We start from the raw sequence: 20,893 nt of genomic DNA on the forward strand, positions 1-20,893 counted from the left end.
GGAATCACGGCACCGATACTGTGTGATGTTACTGATCCGGAATCACGGCACCGATACTGTGTGATGTTACTGATCCGGAATCGATGCACCGATACTGTGTGATGTTCCTGATCCGGAATCGATGCACCGATACTGTGTGATGTTATTGATCTGGAATCGCGGCACCGATACTGTGTGATGTTACTGATCCGGAATCGCGGCACCGATACTGTGTGATGTTACTGATCCGGAATCGCGGCACCGATACCATGTGATACATTACGTTAATTGTTTAAGGACTCACTGGCCCTCAGTGGCCCCCATCAGTGCACTAAATGTGCTCTGGATTCATTGTCTCCTCATGCCTGGTGTTGTCGGCACATGCAGGGTTAAACTGAGAACTAAGACACGGTGTGGCTGCGGTGAGTCTGACGTTCAGAGGCTTTAAAGATACGGGGATACCTGCGCAGCACAGATAAGAGTCCGGCCCAAGCCTCTGCCTTTACAGCTTAGAAACACAAACATGATCTGAGAACGGCCGGCCCTCGTGAACCGTCAGCATATTGTATTACAAGGAAGGCTTTTGGAATCTGTAGACCGAAGGGCCCGGCTCGAGTCCCAAACCCGGCACTTGTTTCTTTGGGTAGCCCAGCAGGTTAGGGTCTGGGTACCGGGGGTACCGAGCGGTTGGGGTTCTTCTCTGGGGTTATAGGGATAGAGGGGTATGTAGACAAACTGACAGACATAGACATACGGACACACTGACCCAGGCAGTCAGACAGACATACAGACTGAGACAGACAGTCTGACAGACATACTCACTGAGACAGACAGTCCGACAGACATACGGACTGAGACAGACAGACAGTCAGAAAGACATACGGACTGAGACAGACAGACAGTCCGACAGACATACGGACTGAGACAGACAGAAAGACATTCGGACTGAGACAGACAGGCAGAAGGCTGAAAGAGCATTATGGGAGATGTAGTCCTGCAGCAGCTGGAGGGCCGCAGGTTGGACACCCCTGATCTAGAACCAGTTACACTGCGTAATAACGTGCGTAATAATGTGTGTAATAATGCGTTTATTGCGTTGTGTACGTGGTTGTATCCTCCACTTGAGAAGCCGTTCACCGTTATTCTCCGCGAGGGCCGTACGGTGAACCCCCTGATGGTGCTCTATGGGGGAGGCGGCATCCGTCTGAAATCATTGCTCCCCTCAAACAGATTAAGGGGGTGATATCTCTCTGTGAGGGGCACATGGTGGTCTTTTCTCCATTAACCCTTTCTTTCTTCCCACAGATTGAGAATATTGACACCTGCCTAAATTTCTTGGCAGCCAAGGGAATCAGTATTCAAGGCCTGTCAGCCGAGGGTGAGTGTCGTCTGCGCGTCGGAGATCTAATGCCTGCAGATTGACATAGAGTGTTAGCTCCCGTGACAGCCTGACAGAATTCCCTGAAAACTGTGACCATATGTGCAAGATCTGCCCCCCACCCCACATAAAGAGCACGGAATGCACTCTTTATCTTATTTGCCCCGACTGCCCCCCAACTGCCCAAGCCTCACTTATACTCCAAAACTCTGCGGGAGCCGCGTGGCCCCCACGTCCTTCCCAGCGGAGCCTTCGCACGGTCCTTTTATCCATCGTCCCCATCGACTTCTGATCCTCTCCTTTTGAAATTTACCAAAGAAAGCGGACCGTTTGGGCTGGAGTTGTAGAAATGGTCAGTTGTCGCGCATCTCCGAGCGGAAGCCATAGCCCTGCCGTCCTGCTCACGGCGTCGTTGTCTTACAGAGATCAGGAATGGGAATCTGAAGGCCATTCTGGGTCTGTTCTTCAGCCTGTCTCGGTACAAACAGCAGCAGTCGTCACAAAGACAGCCGCCGGGGATCAGCCCGCCGTGCCAGCAGATCTACCACCCTGCAGCTTTTACCCATGCCCAGCCGAGTGCGCCCGCTGCAGCCCCGTGCCAACAACCGCAACAACCTCCTTGCCCGCAGACGAAAGCACAAGCAGAGATGCACTCCAGGTAAGCGTGTCCTCATCTGCCGGGCGGCAGCTCTCGTGCTCCCGGTCCTTTGCCCCGGACGTGGCTCGGCCCATAAACAAGCCGACTGAAGGGGTAAAGGGGGTACATGGGCGCCCGTGGGCTGTTGTGTTGGGGGCTGGGTGGTAAGTAAAGAGCGGGTAGTTATCTGCCACGGGGAAGGAGCTGCGGATATTTCCAGTGATCGTGTTACCGGAGGGGCCGCTCGGCCCCCGACTCACAGTGTGTCCTTGCAGGTTCTCATGACATCATGGATATTTCAACCTTTTGTATCCATGAAATATGGGGCAATTAGCTAATTACCCTCAGGGAAGCACCCAGCGTAACACAAAACCGCTTCTTTTAAGTCTTTTAAGTGAAAATCTTTGGCAAACATGAACTTCTGGTCGGAAAACAAATACCTCCTTATCTAGAATCAAACAAGAGCCCCCTCAACGCTTCTCATCGGCTAAAAATCTGGATTTTGTCTGTTTGGGTAAAAATAAATAACCAGCGGGAGGTTTTTTACTATTCTGTAAAATCACGAGGTTTCCCCGGGGCCGCACGATTGCGCCGACGCGCTGCGGTGGGTTTAAAGGGACCCATCGCCAGAACACGTGAGTGGCGTGTAGGGCGGAGCAGGACGTTTATATGAGTTTGCGTGTTAACGGCCTGCGCTATGGAATCTGCTGGCGCTATATACTTGGGTGTGATGTCTTCTCCACGGGGTAGATTGTCTGGGGCCCCGCGTCTCATCCTGAAAAGCAGATGTTTCCCCCGAGACGCTTTTAGATTTTCCGTCACAATTACAAGGTTTGAGCTGCTGCCTTCAGGCGCCATTTACCCATTCAGACCCGTCCGAAGCGGCCCGGCGACTTAAGGCATTGGAAGCTGAACTTGGAACCGGCATTGATTTATAGCTCTGGCTCCAGGCGCTCCGTTTATAGCGAGACCCCAGCCTGGTGTTTGTGTCACAGCTACTGAGAGCCCTGGGCCCCACTCCTCCGTCAGTGAATGGAGAACCCTGGGCCCCACTCCTGCGTCAGTGAATTGAGAACCTTGGGCCCCGCTTCTGTGTCAGTGAATGGAGAACCCTGGGCCCCACTCCTGCGTCAGTGAATTGAGAACCTTGGGCCCCGCTTCTGTGTCAGTGAATGGAGAACCCTGGGCCCCACTCCTGCGTCAGTGAATTGAGAACCTTGGGCCCCGCTCCTGCGTCAGTGAATCGAGAACCCTGGGCCCCACTCCTGCGTCAGTGAATCGAGAACCTTGGGCCCCACTCCTGCGTCAGTGAATCGAGAACCTTGGGCCCCACTCCTGTGTCAGGGAATGGAGAACCCTGGGCCCCGCTTCTGTGTCAATGAATGGAGAACCCTGGGCCCCACTCCTGCGTCAGTGAATTGAGAACCTTGGGCCCCGCTTCTGTGTCAGTGAATGGAGAACCCTGGGCCCCACTCCTGCGTCAGTGAATTGAGAACCTTGGGCCCCGCTTCTGTGTCCGTGAATGGAGAACCCTGGGCCCCACTCCTGCGTCAGTGAATTGAGAACCTTGGGCCCCGCTTCTGTGTCAGTGAATGGAGAACCCTGGGCCCCGCTCCTGCGTCAGTGAATCGAGAACCTTGGGCCCCGCTCCTGCGTCAGTGAATCGAGAACCCTGGGCCCCACTCCTGCGTCAGTGAATCGAGAACCTTGGGCCCCGCTCCTGTGTCAGTGAATGGAGAACCCTGGGCCCCGCTCCTGTGTCAGTGAATGAGAAACGTTAAATAAAATGAATGAAGCCGTTACCTTCAGTGTCTTCAGTTCTGCATGTACTCGAGCGTGCTCTGCGTTCTATACCCGGCCCGTACGAGAGCCTGCAGATGATCTGGAAGTAGGTTCTTTACCTGTAGAAATGCGTATGATAGAACCCGTATGATACAAAGCACTCGTCGTCTGGACTCAGAATAATGTTGATTTCTTCTCCATCTCAGGCTCCCGGCTCCCAGCTTGAGGCCGGCAGCTGCCGCCGGTGAAGCCAAACTGCGAGGTCCGACCGGCAGCAACAGGCGCAGTCAGAGCTTTAACAACCACGACAAAGCCAAACCGGCGCAACCTCCGGCGGCCGACAAAGGTACGCGAGTATACGTCCGGATTTTATTTTAGACTTTTAAATGGTGAATGGGGGCCCCCGGGGTTCTCTTCTCTGTGTGTTTTAATGAATGGTCCCCATGTGTTGCTGGCGTGTAGTGGGACGTGTTTGCTTATTATGGCGCCCCCTGCTGCTGTAGCGCTGTACGGCACGTACTCCGGAAAAAGGTCTGATCAAATGGTCTATGTAAGAAATAACCCGCCGCGCTCGGAGAGTCCGTGCCGATCGGTCAGTAATGGGACTCTGTGCCTTTAATCATTAATGGAGAATCCGTCTCTAGGCCGGAGAGCTTGTGCTTTGTTTGGATGTTATGTGAGTGGAGTGAGCGTCCTTTGTTGAGTGATATGAGCCCGCTCTACTCGCTGATGGGAGAGTTTGTGGGAGAGCTGCGTTTCAGCTCCCAGACCTCACTCTGCATTATGAGGAGCTTCTGCTGCAGGAAGAGCTTTGTCTGCCCTGTATAATGTATAGTTAAATCAGCGAGTCAACCCTGTATAATGTATAGCTAAATCAGCGAGCCGCCCCCCCCTGTATAATGAATAGATAAATCAGTGACCGCCCCCCTGTGTAATATATAGATAAATCAGTGACCGGCCCCTGTATAATGTATAGATGAATCAGTGACCGGCCCCCTGTATAATGTATAGATAAATCAGCGAGCCGGCCTCTGTATAATGTATAGCTAAATCAGCGAGCCCCCTGTATAATGTATAGATAAATCAGCGAGCCGCCCCCCCCCCCTGTATAATGTATAGATAAATCAGTGACCGGCCCTTGTATAATGTAAAGTTAAATCAGTGACCGGCCCCTGTATAATGTATAGCTAAATCAGCGAGTACAGGACTGGAGTAAAACGCGCCGGCCCCTGTATAATGTTTAGATAAATCAGCGAGCCGGCCCCTGTATAATGTATAGATAAATCAGTGACCGGCCCCCTGTATAATGTATAGATAAATCAGTGACAGGCCCTTGTATAATGTATAGATAAATCAGTGACCGGCCCTTGTATAATGTATAGATAAATCAGTGACCGGCCCCCTGTATAATGTATAGATAAATCAGTGACCGGCCCTTGTATAACGTATAGATAAATCAGCGAGCCGGCCCCCTGCGTAATGTATAGATAAATCAGTGACGGGCCCCTGTATAATGTATAGATAAATCAGTGACGGGCCCCTGTATAATGAATAGATAAATCAGTGCCCGGCCCCTGTATAATGTATAGATAAATCAGCGAGCCGGCCCCCTGTGTAATGTATAGATAAATCAGTGACCGGCCCCCCAATGTATAGATAAATCAGCGAGCCGGCCCCCTGTGTAATGTATAGATAAATCAGTGACCGGCCCCTGTATAATGTATAGATAAATCAGCGAGCCGGCCCCCTGTATATTGTATAGATAAATCAGCGAGCCGGCCCCCTGTATATTGTATAGATAAATCAGTGACCGGCCCCTGTATAATGTATAGATAAATCAGCCAGTACAATACAGGACTGGAGTAAAACGCGCCGGCCGCTGCCGGGAAGCTCCGGACTGGAACCGATAAACCCGACCCGGGGCTTTAAACCTTGGGAAGTGAATCGCTCTGTTTGCTCGTTAACTTGAGCTGCTTGACCGGCTCTAATCATTAACCGAAAGCCCAAAGTCCCAAACCGACCCCCCTGCCCCCAAATCTCCTCCCAGACCTCTTACAGTCCCGCAGCCCGTGCTCTCACCCCTATCCACTAAACCGGGGGCCACGGGGGCCTCTCAGCCCTGGAAGCGGGTTTCTTATTCCGCGAATTCTTCTCCCTTACAAGGAGCGTCTCCGGGTTTATTTATATAACGGATCGGCGACGTCCAATAAACCGGATTCGGACTTTTCACTAAACATCGCTCTCTGGTGCTTTCAGCTGCCGTGGGGGGGCGGGGAGGGGATGTACCCCGCATGTACCCCGCGCTGCCCTTTCTATAGATAGTATGGGGGTTACAGTAGCGAGTAAATACCCCCCCTGTTGCCCCGCCGGGGGGGGGGTAGAATGTGTGGACGGGGTATCCTGGCAAATATCACTTTTATGGAAATAAACATGAATTTCTGTGTAAAGCGGAAACGTCGTCACTAAGTTACCGTTAGATTTTCATTCCCAGTGACGGTCGGACCCCCAGTTTGAGTGTTTGATTGGGGGTACAGAGGTGTCAGGCTGGCTCCCTGATTGGTTGTTGTCCGGAGGGGGGGGCTCTGTGTCTGGTTAATGGAGGGGGGGTTGTGCTCAGTGAGGGCAGCGGCTGGACTGTGGAGGGAGGGGAGATGACAACCCCCCCCCCCCGCAGCAGGAGCGGACCCCCCGCGATGTGCTGCAGGGCTGTGAATCTGTGCAGCCAATGTAAGCACCTGTTAATGCATGAGATCTGAGTGCACACTGGAGGTGAGTGCCTGGGATCTGAATGCTCACTGGGGATCAGTGCTTGGGATCTGAGTGCACACTGGAGGTGAGTGCCTGGGATCTGAGTGCACACTGGGGATCGGTGCTTGGGATCTGAGTGCATACTGGAGGTGAGTGCCTGGGATCTGAGTGAACACTAGAGCTATGTCAGTGGAATCCAAGGGCATTCATGCAATGAATGTAGTGGTGGAAGTGCATGCCAGCAATGAGTCGGGCAGCGGGAGTGCATGCTGGCATTAAGTGTGTCGACGGTGCATGCGGGCATTGAGTGTGTCGGCGGGAGTGCATGCTGACATTAAGTGTGTCGGCAGGAGTGCATGCGGGCATTGAGTGTCGGCGGGAGTGCATGCGGGCATTGAGTGTCGGCGGGAGTGCATACTGGCATTAAGTGTGTCGGCGGGAGTGCATGCGGGCATTGAGTGTGTTGGCGGGAGTGCATGCTGGCATTGAGTGTGTCGTCGGGAGTGCATGCTGGCATTGAGTGTGTCGGCGGGCGCTCTCAGGGGTATTTGGAGTGTGAGTGTTGAGTGGCTGCGTTAATGTGTTACAGCTGCGGTGCAGTAACCAGGGGGGGTCGGGGGGCCGTGCCGTTAGGGGCAGATAATCCTCGGTCTTCGCGGACGTTGTGCCGGCCGTTGGTAACGAGGGGGACGGGATGTTCGCCCCGGTGAGATGCCGCCATCGCCTGCTCGCTGCGATCCGGAGCCGGCGTCTGCGATCCGGTGCCGCTCGGGAAAGCGAGGCTTCGGGATTCTCGTGTTTTAACGAGCGGCGGAGGGATTTACGGGTCGCTGTCGTCTCCTTCCGCTCCTTTTTTAGTCATTACAGAACGTTGTATTTAAAGTGAAAAGTTTCTGGTCGCCGGCCAAGGGAGGCTCGGCCGACATTAAACAGAGCTTGGAAGATGAAAGCAAACTGCACGGTAATTCCTCCCCTGCACTCCACATGTTTTATAACGTGGCTGGATACTCCGGAACGTTCCTCCACGTGCGGACGGCAGTAAATGTAACCGGTCCGAGCGACTGAACGATGCGTGTGATTTATGTCTGTAAGGTGCGTGTAGTAAAGCGTTTCACACGCATTCTGCACGGATGGCTGCATTACACGTTGTTTCCTGACACGCACGGCGATCACGGATCTGTGCATGGTTCTGGTTATTGCTAGATTGGGGGGTGGGCGTCATATCTTATCAGAAAAGGGCATTTTCCATAAAACGGAGACGGAATTCTGACTTTCTGCCCAAACTGTCTGTGATTCTAGGACTGTTGTCACGTGTAATGCTTGGTACCGGCTCCGAGGCTGGTATTACCGCGCGGTGCCGTTTGCTGAGGGAATCGCTCCGAACGCATCCATTGGGTGGGCCCGCCGTGTCCGTGGCCCCTGTCTGGGGAGTTTATCTCTAAAGGGCCGCAGAACGCCCGATCAGCCCCAGTGCCGATGCCAGCTGCCTGGATCAGAGCGAAACATCAGCGCTGGGACCCCATTAACACGCTCTCTGCAGACGTCCGCATTACCCGTGTGCGGCGTGCCCATGGCAGGGAGGTCTGCGCATGTTCTCACCGTGACTTGTGTTTCCTTGCAGGACCCGTAGAGGGCAGCGGCTCTCAGCCGGCAGGAATGAGCGACAATGTTGTGTCCTCCTCCATCCCGCAACCGAACTCCGCCAACAAACCGTGGCGCAGCAAGTCGCTCAGCGCCAAACACGCGTCTTCCGTGGTGTCCGTCAAGCAGCCGGCGCCGGAAAGTCCAAAACAACCGGCAGAACCCCCAAAGCCGGCTCCGAACTCGCAGAAATCCATGCTGGAAAAGTTAAAACTGTTTAACAGCAAAGGGAGCTCCAGATCCTCTCTGGAGGGATCCCGCGACGTCAGCTGCGACCGACTCAACACTCTTCCCAGCTTCGAGGAAGCGGATGAAATGGAGAACGCGCTCCGCAGCGCAAACAGCCCCAAAACGGCATTGAAGGGCATCGCGCAGCGCACGCTCGGCCGCGCCTTGACCAACAAAAAGACTTCTCCTAAGGGCAGTGAGAAGGACAAAGACAAGCAGAAGGACAAAGAGAAAAGTAAAGACTTGTCAAAAAGAATCTCCCTCCCCGAAAGGCCCGACAACAACGAGTCGCCGAGGGAAGAGCAGGCGGCAGCTGCCGGCGACGGGCCGAAAAAATCCTCCAAGATCTCGAGCCTCATCCCCAAAGGCGGGAAGCAGAACAACCCCAAGAAGGAGGCCCCGGCTCCTTCGCAAAGCGGAATACCAAAACCAGGAGCCAAAAGCACCCCAGGGAAAGCCTCAAGTGCCCCGTCATCTGCCAAGGAGGGAGAGAAGATCCGGACCGGAAAGCACGGGTCCGGGCTCTCCGTTCACAAGTCCCAGCTGGATAACAGGAATTCCAGCTCGTCGTCGAGCCTGGCGTCGTCTGACGGGAAAGGCGTCGGTGGCGCGGGGGCCGCGGGGCAGCCGATCGCCGTAACTCAGGCCTCGGGGAGCAATACAGTCAGCGTGCAGCTACCTCAACCTCAGCAGCAGTACAACCACCCGAACACGGCCACCGTGGCACCCTTCATGTACAGGTAAGGCACGTTCCGTCGCAGCTTAACCCCGTTAGTGCCAGCGTCTTGCCGTGCCATTTCTTACTTGCGCTGGGGCCAGAACGGTTACAGGAATTCAACGCTGCGTCTGAAGATGCGGAGAGCGTTCCCCGTACAGAGCCCTGATAGTCTATTCCCCGGCGTAATAAGTAACATCCGGTGCGTCTGCCGGTACGTCTGCCGGTGTGTCTGAAATCTGTGTCTTGGCGCTTTGAGCAGGTCTCAGGCAGACTGCGATGGCAATGTGTCGGTGGAAAGCAGCTCAGGAGGAATCCACGTGGAGCCGTCTGTTTACACTAAAGGAGGACAGCCCTGTGTGGAAGACGTCGCTGGTGAGTGAACAAAGGAGGGGGCAAAGGGCAGTTCCGAGGGTGGGCAGGCAGGGTGCTCGGTGTGTCGGTAGGTGAGCATACCATTTGGTCAGCGTTGGACGGTAAGCGGGTTGGTTGGTCGGTGACCGTGGTCCTCAGATTAGTAATATTCCAGCCATTTAGGGCTTTATTCAGGGACCGCGTAACTCCAGCTCCAGTAACTCTGAACGGCCCTCAGGGGCCTGACCCTGCACTCAGCGGCCTGACCTTTCTGAGTGTGGTTTGTCGCAGTTGTGGGTTTTACTTCTTCTGCCGAGGGTTTATCGGAATGACGGTTTGAGGTCGAGTCGTTGATTAGATGACGGTTTCTAGTTGGGTTTCTGCCGGATGAAAATGATGCGATAAATGACGGATAATTCTCGTATTTTTACATTCACCTGCCGGTGACGTCGCCCTTCTGGAGGTAGATGGGTTTAGCCGTCAGCGCCCTTAACATTTCTCTCTGATTTTAGGAGAAGATCCCGAAACCCGACGATTACGCACCGTTAAAAACATAGCGGATCTGCGCCAGAACTTGGAAGAAACCATGTCGTGCCTTCGGGGGACGCAGATCACTCACAGGTAGCACTTCTCATCGGGGACTCGCATTGCAAAATTTTGGTAGAAAATGTTTTGGTTTATTAATTTCATTGAAAATTAAACTGTGCGAATTCCAAGCGATACGAACAAAACTCACGCATCGGGCGCCTTCTAAGCGGCAGGGACGAGATCGCGGAGAAGCCCTCACTTTATGCCTTTTGTCCCCTGCGTAGCTCGCTGGAAACCACGTTTGACGGTAACGTTACTACTGAAGTGAGCGGACGCAATATCCTGGGTTTATCGGCCAGGCAGACGCCGTTACCGTGGAGACTTGGACAGTCCAGCCCGCGCCTGCAGGCAGGTGATGCCCCCTCCATGGGCAACGGATACCCTCCACGAGCCAACGCCAGCCGCTTCATCAACTGCGAGCCAGGACGGTACATGTACTCCGCGCCCCTGAGGAGGCAGCTAGCGGCACGCGGGGGCACCGGTACCCAGACAGACCCCTCGGACAGGGGCAGAGATGAAATCGGTATGGAGAACATTAGTATCGATGCTACTGGTTACATGAGCGATGGAGACGTTCTGAGCAAGAATATTAGGACTGATGACATCACCAGCGGGTAAGGAACAGGAATAAACTGCAAAAAGCTAAAAATAATAATTTAACCAAACGAGAGAGAAATAAAGTGGGGTAAGACTGGTTTGCGACCCGTGTGGAGAGTGTATGGATCAAATGCTTCTTCTTGAGGGAGGAGGAACCAAGATCTGCAGGAAGAAATAACTCCTTGGGGAGGCAGATGCAGTTAGCAGAATGGCCACTGGGTGGCACCAACTTACCATCCATCCCTTTAATTAACCCCATAATCACATGGGATGGAATTAATAATATTATAAGTTATTATATAATATATTATTATATTAACCCATTGCACACTTCTGACATCGGCGCCTAAAACTAATCATGAATTCCAGGGATTTTCATGCTGCATGTCTTTAGCTGTGATGACATCGGTGGATGTCACTCTGTGTCAGTTTCATTTCAGCTGTGATGAAGTCAATGTGATGATGTCATTACGCTGGGATTTCTTTTATCTGTAGTGGATAGTCAGAAGCCAGTTTTACATGTGCTCAGCATGTGTATTTGCCAACTGATATTCCCCTCCACATACGTATATATGTACATGTGTGTGTGTCTATATATATATATATATATATATATATATATATATATATAATGTGTGTGTGTGTATATGATATAATATATAAACCTCTGCGCTCCTAACTTCAGTTTGATCGGATCTGGGGATTTATTTGTACAATTTTTAAATGTTGGGTTCTGACCGCATATCACGAAGTATCGCCGCACACCTAATCAGCCAGCCTGGTCTATGTAGAGGAAAGGGTTTGTCTCGCTCACCCGAGGGCATCTGCTGCACTCAAATTAGGTCGCTCCTTGCTTAGCAACTCTCTGAAAGCCTCCCGGGGGCATCTCTCTGTTGATCTTTGTCGGGATCGCAGCAAATCCAGCGAGAGCGCTCAGAGAGTTGGAGCTTTCCTTCCGTTCGCATGTGAAGCGAATAATCCCGTCTGGGCTCTGTATCTGGTGGCACGGGGCTGATGTAGCTGATGTAGGGTCTCAGGCGTTTTCGGTAGGTGATCAGGTGCGTCTGAAAGGTGTTGGCTGAACAGTTTAACATAAAAACGAATCGCTTTCCTGCGTTTATCCATCTAATCTCGGGTAAGTTATGTGTCCTCCTGTCCTTTTATGTATTTAAATGTATTTCCTCTCTCGTCTCCCCACGTCTCTCTCTCTCGTCTCCCCACGTCTCTCTCTCTCTCGTCTCCCCACGTCTCTCTCTCTCTCGTCTCCCCACGTCTCTCTCTCTCTCGTCTCCCCACGTCTCTCTCTCTCGTCTCCCCACGTCTCTCGTCTCTCTCTCGTCTCCCCGTCTCTCTCTCTCTCGTCTCCCCCGTCTCTCTCTCTCTCGTCTCCCCCGTCTCTCTCTCTCTCGTCTCCCCCGTCTCTCTCTCTCTCGTCTCCCCGTCTCTCTCTCTCGTCTCCCCCGTCTCTCTCTCGTCTCCCCCGTCTCTCTCTCTCCTCCCCGTCTCTCTCTCTCTCTCGTCTCCCCACGTCTCTTTCTCTCGTCTCCCCCGTCTCTCTCGTCTCTCTCTCTCTCTCGTCTCTCTCTCTCTCTCTCTCATCTCCCCGTCTCTCTCTCTCTCGTCTCCCCCGTCTCTCTCTCGTCTCCAGGCCCTTATCCAGGCAGCGCATATAGTAATATCATGTATTAATAAAGTAATAATATATGTACTGAATGTGCTATTTTATATAAATGTATCATTTATTAATATGTATTATTTTATATAATACATATTAATAATACATTATTTTATATAAGTGTATTAATATATATTTTATAATATGTATTAATATGTATTTTATTATGTATTAATATGTATTATTTTAGATTAGATTATGTATCAGATATAACTATGTAAGATATTGATATGTATTATATAAGGTATTGATATATATACATTTAAAAAGGGATATATATTATATTATATCAGGGATTGATATATATATATGTATTATATCAGGGATTGATATATATATTTATATGAGGGATTGATATATATATATTTATATCAGGGATTGATATATATATTTATATGTTTATATGAGGGATTGATATATATATATATTATATCAGGGATTGATATATATATATTTATATGAGGGATTGCTATATATATATTTATATGAGGGATATATATATTTATATATTTATATGAGGGATTGATATATATATATATTTATATGAGGGATTGATATATATATATATTTATATGAGGGATTGATAGATATATATATTTATATGATGGATTGATATATATATATATATATATATATTTATATCAGGGATTGATATATATATATTTTATATCAGGGATTGATATATATATATTTATATGAGGGATTGATATATATCTTTATATGATGGGTTGATATATATATATATTTATATCAGGGATTGATATATATATATATTTTATATCAGGGATTGATATATATATATTTATATGAGGGATTGATATATATCTTTATATGATGGGTTGATATATATATATATTTATATCAGGGATTGATATATATTTTATATCAGGGATTGATATATATTTTATATCAGGGATTGATATATATTTTATATCAGGGATTGATATATATTTTATATCAGGGATTGATATGCTTGTGCTTTTATGTCAGTTATATGACAGATGGAGGGCTGAGCCTTTACACGCGAAGACTGAACCGATTGCCGGAGGGAATGGCTGCCGTACGAGAAACCCCACAACGCACTGAAACCGGCGGCCAAGGAGACGCTGACAGGTGAGGACTCTTCGGTCTCTCGGGCGGCTCTGTGTGATATTTACTGTAGACACAGCAGCGGCCTTGTGACTCAGAGGACGTAATCGGGTTCCTGGAACCGGGCTTCACCGTGTTTGTTTGGGGTGAAGCTGAAGGACAAACATCTGATTACTCAGCATTAACGGTGACCTGCGCACGAGGGCGTGAGGCGAGACCTTTGTGTGTCCTGCGCGTGATGCGTGACCTGCGCACGCAGTAATGGAGTGTTTCACTTGATTTTTCTGCGCAGGGTGGCTTTATCTCCGTTACCCCGCAGGCTCGGTCCGTGGGGCTTTTGCATTTTCACACGGATAAGGAGGGGTTCGAATTGTATCTGAACCTTCGTGGGAAATGCCTTAAGGAGGCTTCTCATACCTGCCCCGGGGGCCGGTGCGAGAGCAGAGTATTTCATATAGTTCCGTTCAGTGTTACCCCCGGTGTGGGTATTTAACAACCTTCTGTAACATCGAGGTGTGGCCCCTTAACCAGGAATGGGGTTCAGAGGGTTAAAATAGATCCTCACGGCTCCTGAGGGCCAGTTCTCCTGATAATGTACAGAGCGCTGCAGGCGTCTCTCCAAGGGTCTTGCTACCGATCTATTCCCACCAGCAGAGCGTCAGCCGTCCTGGAATGTTCTGGGAGATAAAAAGGTCCCGACTCCGCAAAACCCTGTCCCTACAAGGCCGTCCGGGACCCCCTCGGCCCCTGTTAGCCTTGGTCTATCGGCTGCTAAGGACCCAAGCTGAAATCCCAGCAGTGCCTCTGTGGCATGTAGAGGGCTAAACAGCCTCTGCAAGAAGAACCGGAAGGTTCACCTCGGCCGGGCGTCCGGTCCAGGCTGGAGCGGGGAACACACAGAGTCTGAGCAGTGGAAAGGATTGGAGGCGGCCACGTTCAGTCTGTCCGCAGAGAGCGAAGCAGAGCTCCGGGGAGAGGTGGTAACACCGCTAATGACGGGGGGCGATTATCTTAATATGCGGCTCTGGTTATTCTGAGGCTGTGATAAGGAGGCGCTCAGCGATGTAATCAGCCGTAAATATACAGAAATCTGCGGAACGACGTATCCTTTGGGTATAAAAGTGATGGGAGTTGGGACTGCCGGGTGTTGAGTCTTTGGATTGAGTTGTGAGAGCGCAGCGGAGAGATCGACATCTTGTGGCCCGACTCAACACAGACGGGTCAGCAGAACACGTCCGGGCGCTGGATCCGGCGGGCCAAAGACGTGTCCGTCAGTAACCGGCCTCACCGGAAAGTGACCGCGCCGGCCGGCCTGAAGGATGGGGGTGATTCTCCATGGGCTGCGGGGCATTCACTGCAGTGATTTGTCTGAGGGCAGGAGACCCCGGGACGGGGCATTTCATAGATGACGGGATTCCTGGGGGAAACGGTCGTACCCCCCCACGATCCCCAAGGCTCCACCTTAATGAGGGCAAGAAACATGTTGGCTGCTGCAGGACACGGTAGTCTCATGGCCAGTCTGCCTCAGGTCTTATAACCGTAACACTTAACGGAGTAGCAAAGAGCCAAACAACAAGTAAGTTGTATGGCGCGTGTACACGTGTGTCTCCGGCAGCACAGATTCTGTGCAGCGACAGCACGTCCCGTTCCGAGGGCTTTGGGCAGTTGTGCGGTGTGGGGTATAGCGACCGCGTTCCAAAATCTGTCCCTTTAATGAGGAGATCTTTAGTGATGCACCGAAGAACATGTAGCGCCACGAGAGCTTTCGGGACCTCTGAGGTCTCTTCTTCAGATGAAAAGCTCTGGGCATGGAGTTATAGAGCGCGTTTCGGGGAGGCTGGGAGGTTACGGCTGTTTGCCTCAGCAAATTCCTAACAATAATTAAGTGCAGGAAATACCCTCCCTATCTCTGGGCTAATTACTGCCCTTCAAGCGGCCCCCGCAGCTCTTTATTTCAAGCTTTTATCGGGTAAACGAGGCCGCAACCTCCCCCCTGAATCTCCCCGCAGATATACCCATACGGGGTAACTTTCTAAACGGAGGAACCGAGGGCCCCACGGGGCCAGCATTCACCTACCCGTTAGAAACGGCTGCACCATTATCACTAGTGCCTTAATATTACGCTATTACTACAGTATTATTACTCCCTTGTGATTAGTGCATTAGTATTAGTGTATTAGAGCATTATTATTAGTGAATAAGTATCAGTGTATTATTATTACTTCCCTGTGATCAGTGCATTATTATTATTGCATTAGTATCAGTGCATTATTACTCCCTTGTGATTAATGCATTAGTATTAGTGTATTAGTGCATTATCATTAGTGCATTAGTATCAGTGCATTATTATTACTCCCTTGTGATTAGTGCATTAGTATTAGAGTATTAGTGTATTAGTGCATTATTATTAGTGAATAAGTATCAGTGCATTATTATTACTCCCTTGTGATTAGTGTATTAGTATTAGTGCATTATTATTATTATCTTTTATTTATATGGCGCTTACAGTTTACGCAGCGCTTAATACAATCCATACATTCAAGGGATATGACAAGACAAGAATTGACAGACTAAGACAAACCGATACATTAGGTGGAGAGAGCCCGGCTCGCAAGCTTACAATCTAGTATTGGTATTAGTGAATAAGTATCAGTGCATTATTATTACTCCCTTGTGATTAGTGCATTAGTATTAGTGCATTAGTATCAGTGCATTATTATTAGAGTATTAGTGCATCCATGCATTAGTATTAGTGCATTAATATTAGTGCATTAGTATTAGTGTAGTAGTATTAGTGCATTAATATTAGTGCATTAGTATTAGTGCATTATTATTAGAGTATTAGTATTAGTGCATTAATATTAGTGCATTAGTATTAGTGACTAAGTATCCATGCATTATTATTACTCCCTTGTGATTAGTACATTAGTATTAGAGTATTAGCATTAGTGCATTAGTATTAGTGACTAAGTATCAGTGCGTTATTATTACTCCCTTGTGATTAGTGCATTAGTATCAGTGCATTATTATTAGAGTATTAGTGCATTAGTGCATTAGTATTAGTGTATTAGTATTAGTGCATTAATATTAGTGCATTAGTATTAGTGCATTATTATTAGAGTATTAGTATTAGTGCATTAATATTAGTGCATTAGTATTAGTGCATTATTATTAGAGTATTAGTATTAGTGCATTAATATTAGTGACTAAGTATCCATGCATTATTATTACTCCCTTGTGATTAGTACATTAGTATTAGAGTATTAGCATTAGTGCATTAGTATTAGTGACTAAGTATCAGTGCGTTATTATTACTCCCTTGTGATTAGTGCATTAGTATTAGCGTATTAGTGTTAGTGCATTATTATTAGTGAATAAGTATTAGTGCATTATTATTAGTGCATTATTATTGTGATTAGTGTTAGAGTATTAGTATTAGTGTAATAGTATCAGTGCGTTATTATTACTCCCTTGTGATTAGTGCATTAGTATTAGTGCATTATTATTAGTGAATAAGTATCAGTGCATTATTATTAGTGTATTAGTGCATTATTATTAGTGCATTATTATTGTCATTAGTGTTAGAGTATTAGTATTAGTGTAATAGTATCAGTGCGTTATTATTACTCCCTTGTGATTAGTGCATTAGTGTTAGTGCATTAGTGCATTAGTATTAGAGTATTAGTATTAGTGTATTAGTATTAGTGACTAAGTATCAGTGCGTTATTATTACTCCCTTGTGATTAGTGCATTAGTATTAGAGTATTAGTGTTAGTGTATTAGTGCATTAGTATTAGTGCATTATCACTGCTTGCGTCTTGCTCTCTCACAGCCATAAATATAAACCTGTGGCAGGTCCGTGTTTAAATACCATCTTTTAATTCCGTATAACACGCATGTATTGTGTGTTACACGCACACACCCATCTTGTGTTTACTGTATCTGTACTAATGACCCTGCCGAGTGAGCCCGGGGCCGCCAGCAGCTCGTGGGTTAACGCGGCCGGGATCAGGTTTCCTGCCGGGGAATCTTGTGAAGATCAGTACTTTGTGTGATCCCGCGGCTCCTCCATGTGCTCCTAAACCGGCGCTTTTCACCCAAAATAGATGGGCTTTCAGGGGCTTGGCCGTGGGTGACGCCGCCGCTGTACGGGCCTTCGTCGGGGGTCTCCCACGGACAGACAGAGGGACGCGCGCCGGGACACGAGTGGACAAGGTGAGTTTGTGGGAACATCTGAGCCGGAATCACCTCGAGGTTTCTGCTTCTGGACAGATTATAAAGCGTTGTGACCCGTAGTCTCGCCCGTCGCCCGTCGCGCGTTCCGCGTGGATTTCGTTAGCCGGTTTTAGTGACCTTCTGAGCGATTTGTAATCTCGTTTAATGGAATTTGGCTCCATGGAAAATATTTCCTTTATCTGAACGGGCGCCGGAAGGAGCGGTGATTAAATGCCCCTACTGGTGCAGAACTGGGGTAAAAGTCACTTTATAAAGTGGGATCCCTCGCTCCGGAGTAACGTGGATTATTATTTTATTATAGTCCCCGCTGTCTCCCAGCCCCGGCGGCCAGCCTGCCTTTCTGTGGGTTAGAGACCCCCTTCCCCCGCCGCCCACCTTATCACATTCCACGGCTGCTGTCTCACCATTGTCTGCCAAAAACCAGTTCTTCCAGTTTGTGACCCGCCTGGGGCTCTAATTATCGTGCGGCTCGTACCAGGTTCTAGTCGGCTCCCCGCAGGACCCTCCGCCAGCCTGCGCCGCCACCGTTCACGCATTCCCTGAGACCTTGTCCCGTCTCTGGGGTGACCGTCCCGGCTGCAGTCTCGGGCTTAAGGCCCCCTTACTGACTCTTACCGAGTCCCGGCTCCTTCTAGTGAAGCGTAACGGGTTAGTCGCGTCCTCCCGCAGCGCGTCACACACGGGGTTTACCCCCTGCACCCTGACACGGGGTTTACCCCCTGCACCCTGACACAGGGTTTACCCCCCGCACCCTGACACGGGGTTTACCCCCCGCACCCTGACACGGGGTTTACTCCCCCGCACCCTGACACGGGGTTTACTCCCCCGCACCCTGACACGGGGTTTACCCCATTCCCCCCCCGACACTGGGTTTAACATTTTATTAAAAGACAATATTAATGTGGCAGGGCTGGGTTCCGCGGCGGGGGGGGGGGGGTCGGGGTTCCACGGCGGGGGACGGGTTCTGTGGCGCGGCTCTACCTCTAGCAGAGCGACCACCTCCTAAACTTTTTTAACCCTGCGTCAGAAGGTTGCGCATGCAGACGAGTTGCGGTGTAAACGTGGCAGAAATAGCTTTTTATTATTGTCATTTCCACGGAAACGAACTGTTTGAAATCTCGCGGCGAGCCGCCATTGGACGGTTTTCATCTGTATGTTTTTCTGTCACTCACCAAGATTTCGGCTCTGTGTTCTGATTGGCCGAAAGCAGCCGTTCATTCAAACTGCTTCGCTTTCTCTCACCGGCTGCTCTATGTATGCAGTGCATGCGCGCTCGTCTAGCTCTTGGGCTCACGTGTTTTTCCTCCCCCTGTAGCTGGGATGACAGCAGCTCGGTGAGCAGCGGGATCAGCGACACCATCGATAACCTCAGCACCGATGATATAAACACCAGCTCGTCCATCAGCTCCTACGCCAACACACCGGCCTCATCACGCAAAAACCTGGACACGCAGGTAACACGCACATCACAGGCTCTCTGCGTGACATTGTCCCAGTGACAGCTGCATCCTGCGCATGTACTGAATGTGGATCCAAATATCTAAACATAATTTACAGTTGTGTGTGACCGGCATAGGATACAGGGTGTGTGTGACCGGCGTAGGATACGGGGTGTGTGTGACCGGCGTAAGATACAGGGGGGGTTGACTGGCATAGGATACGGGGTGTGTGTGACCGGCGTAGGCTATGGGGTGTGTGTGTGACCAGCGTAGGATACGGGTCGTGTGTGACAGGCGTAGGATACGGGGTGTGTGTGACAGGCGTAAGATACAGGGGGGGTTGACTGGCATAGGATACGGGGTGTGTGTGACCGGCGTAGGATACGGGGTGTGTGTGACCGGTGTAGGATACGGGGTGTGTGTGACCGGCGTAGGATACGGTGTGTGTGTGACCGGCGTAGGATACAGTGTGTGTGACAGGCGTAGGATACGGGGTGTGTGTGACCGGCGTAGGATCCAGGGGGGGTTGACCGGCGTAGGATACGGGGTGTGTGTGACCGGCGTAGGCTATGGGGTGTGTGTGTGACCAGCGTAGGATACGGGTCGTGTGTGACAGGCGTAGGATACGGGGTGTGTGTGACCGGCGTAGGATACGGTGTGTGTGTGACCGGCGTAGGATACGGTGTGTGTGTGACCGGCGTAGGATACGGTGTGTGTGTGACAGGCGTAGGATACGGGGTGTGTGTGACCGGCGTAGGATACAGGGGGGGGTTGACTGGCGTAGGATACGGGGTGTGTGTGACCGGCGTAGGATACGGGGTGTGTGTGACCGGCGTAGGATATGGGGTGTGTGTGACCGGCGTAGGATACGGGGTGTGTGTGACCGGCGTAGGATACGGGGTGTGTGTGACCGGCGTAGGATACGGGGTGTGTGTGACCGGCGTAGGATACGGGGTGTGTGTGACCGGCGTAGGATACGGGGTGTGTGTGACCGGCGTAGGATACGGGGTGTGTGTGACCGGCGTAGGATACGGGGTGTGTGTGACCGGCGTAGGATACGGGGTGTGTGTGACCGGCGTAGGATAGAGGGGGGGGTTGACTGGCGTAGGATATGGGGGGTGACCAGCGTAGGATACATAAAATAACTAGCTTGTTTGTCCGATACCCCACGTGGGGCAGTTCTGAGATTATAACCGCTATAATCCATGCCGCAGGCTGATGGGGAGAGGCAACGAGCCGCCGACCGCACGTCTCTGTGGTCTGGAGACGAAGTGAGAAGAGCGGATGGTGGATCAGACGGCGGCGTAAAGATGGATCTGGCCTGCAAGTGGAGGAAAAATGCCTCCGACGTGTCCGACGAGTCCGATAAAAGCACGTCGGGGAGGAAGAACACTGTCATCTCGCAGACCGGCTCGTGGAGACGGGGCATGACGGCTCAGGTCGGCATCTCAAACCCACGGACCAAGTCATCGACTGCGGCAGGCGCGACGAAGACACCCGGGACAGGTAATGATTTACCGACGGCGGCGTTGGGATAAGTCGCGCATCACCGACGATGAGATAGGCAGGGTGTGAGGGGGTTATAAGGGGGGCCATGAGGTGCATTGAACATGGGAATCTGGGGTACGCTGCGTAGTTAACGAGGGTCGGGGTGCGCTTTCGTTAACGAGGATCGGGGGTGCGCTGTCGTTAACTAGGATAGGGGTGCGCTGTCGTTAACGAGGGTCGGGGGTGCGCTGTCGTTAACGAGGTTCGTGGGGTGCGCTGTCGTTAACTATGATCGGGGGTGCGCTGTCGTTAACGAGGA

General features: G+C 50.5%; 1 protein-coding gene across 1 annotated transcript in view; it reads left to right on the forward strand.

Moving 5' to 3' along the window:
- The window catches only part of LOC149271692 (neuron navigator 2-like), a 51,415-nt gene that overhangs the window by 15,536 nt on the left and 14,986 nt on the right, over window positions 1-20,893 (forward strand). The window contains exons 4-13 of the mRNA XM_089507200.1: window positions 1,285-1,357; window positions 1,781-2,015; window positions 3,983-4,122; window positions 8,146-9,133; window positions 9,371-9,483; window positions 9,975-10,083; window positions 10,275-10,664; window positions 13,313-13,435; window positions 18,963-19,101; window positions 20,301-20,592. Of these exons, the coding sequence (XP_089363326.1) occupies window positions 1,285-1,357; window positions 1,781-2,015; window positions 3,983-4,122; window positions 8,146-9,133; window positions 9,371-9,483; window positions 9,975-10,083; window positions 10,275-10,664; window positions 13,313-13,435; window positions 18,963-19,101; window positions 20,301-20,592 (2,602 nt within the window). The remainder of the gene's footprint in view (window positions 1-1,284; window positions 1,358-1,780; window positions 2,016-3,982; window positions 4,123-8,145; window positions 9,134-9,370; window positions 9,484-9,974; window positions 10,084-10,274; window positions 10,665-13,312; window positions 13,436-18,962; window positions 19,102-20,300; window positions 20,593-20,893) is intronic.

This window comes from Sceloporus occidentalis, unplaced genomic scaffold (genome assembly GCF_023333645.1).
Source record: "Sceloporus occidentalis isolate IW3139 unplaced genomic scaffold, rSceOcc1.0.p SCAF_473, whole genome shotgun sequence".
Lineage (NCBI taxonomy): Eukaryota > Metazoa > Chordata > Lepidosauria > Squamata > Phrynosomatidae > Sceloporus > Sceloporus occidentalis.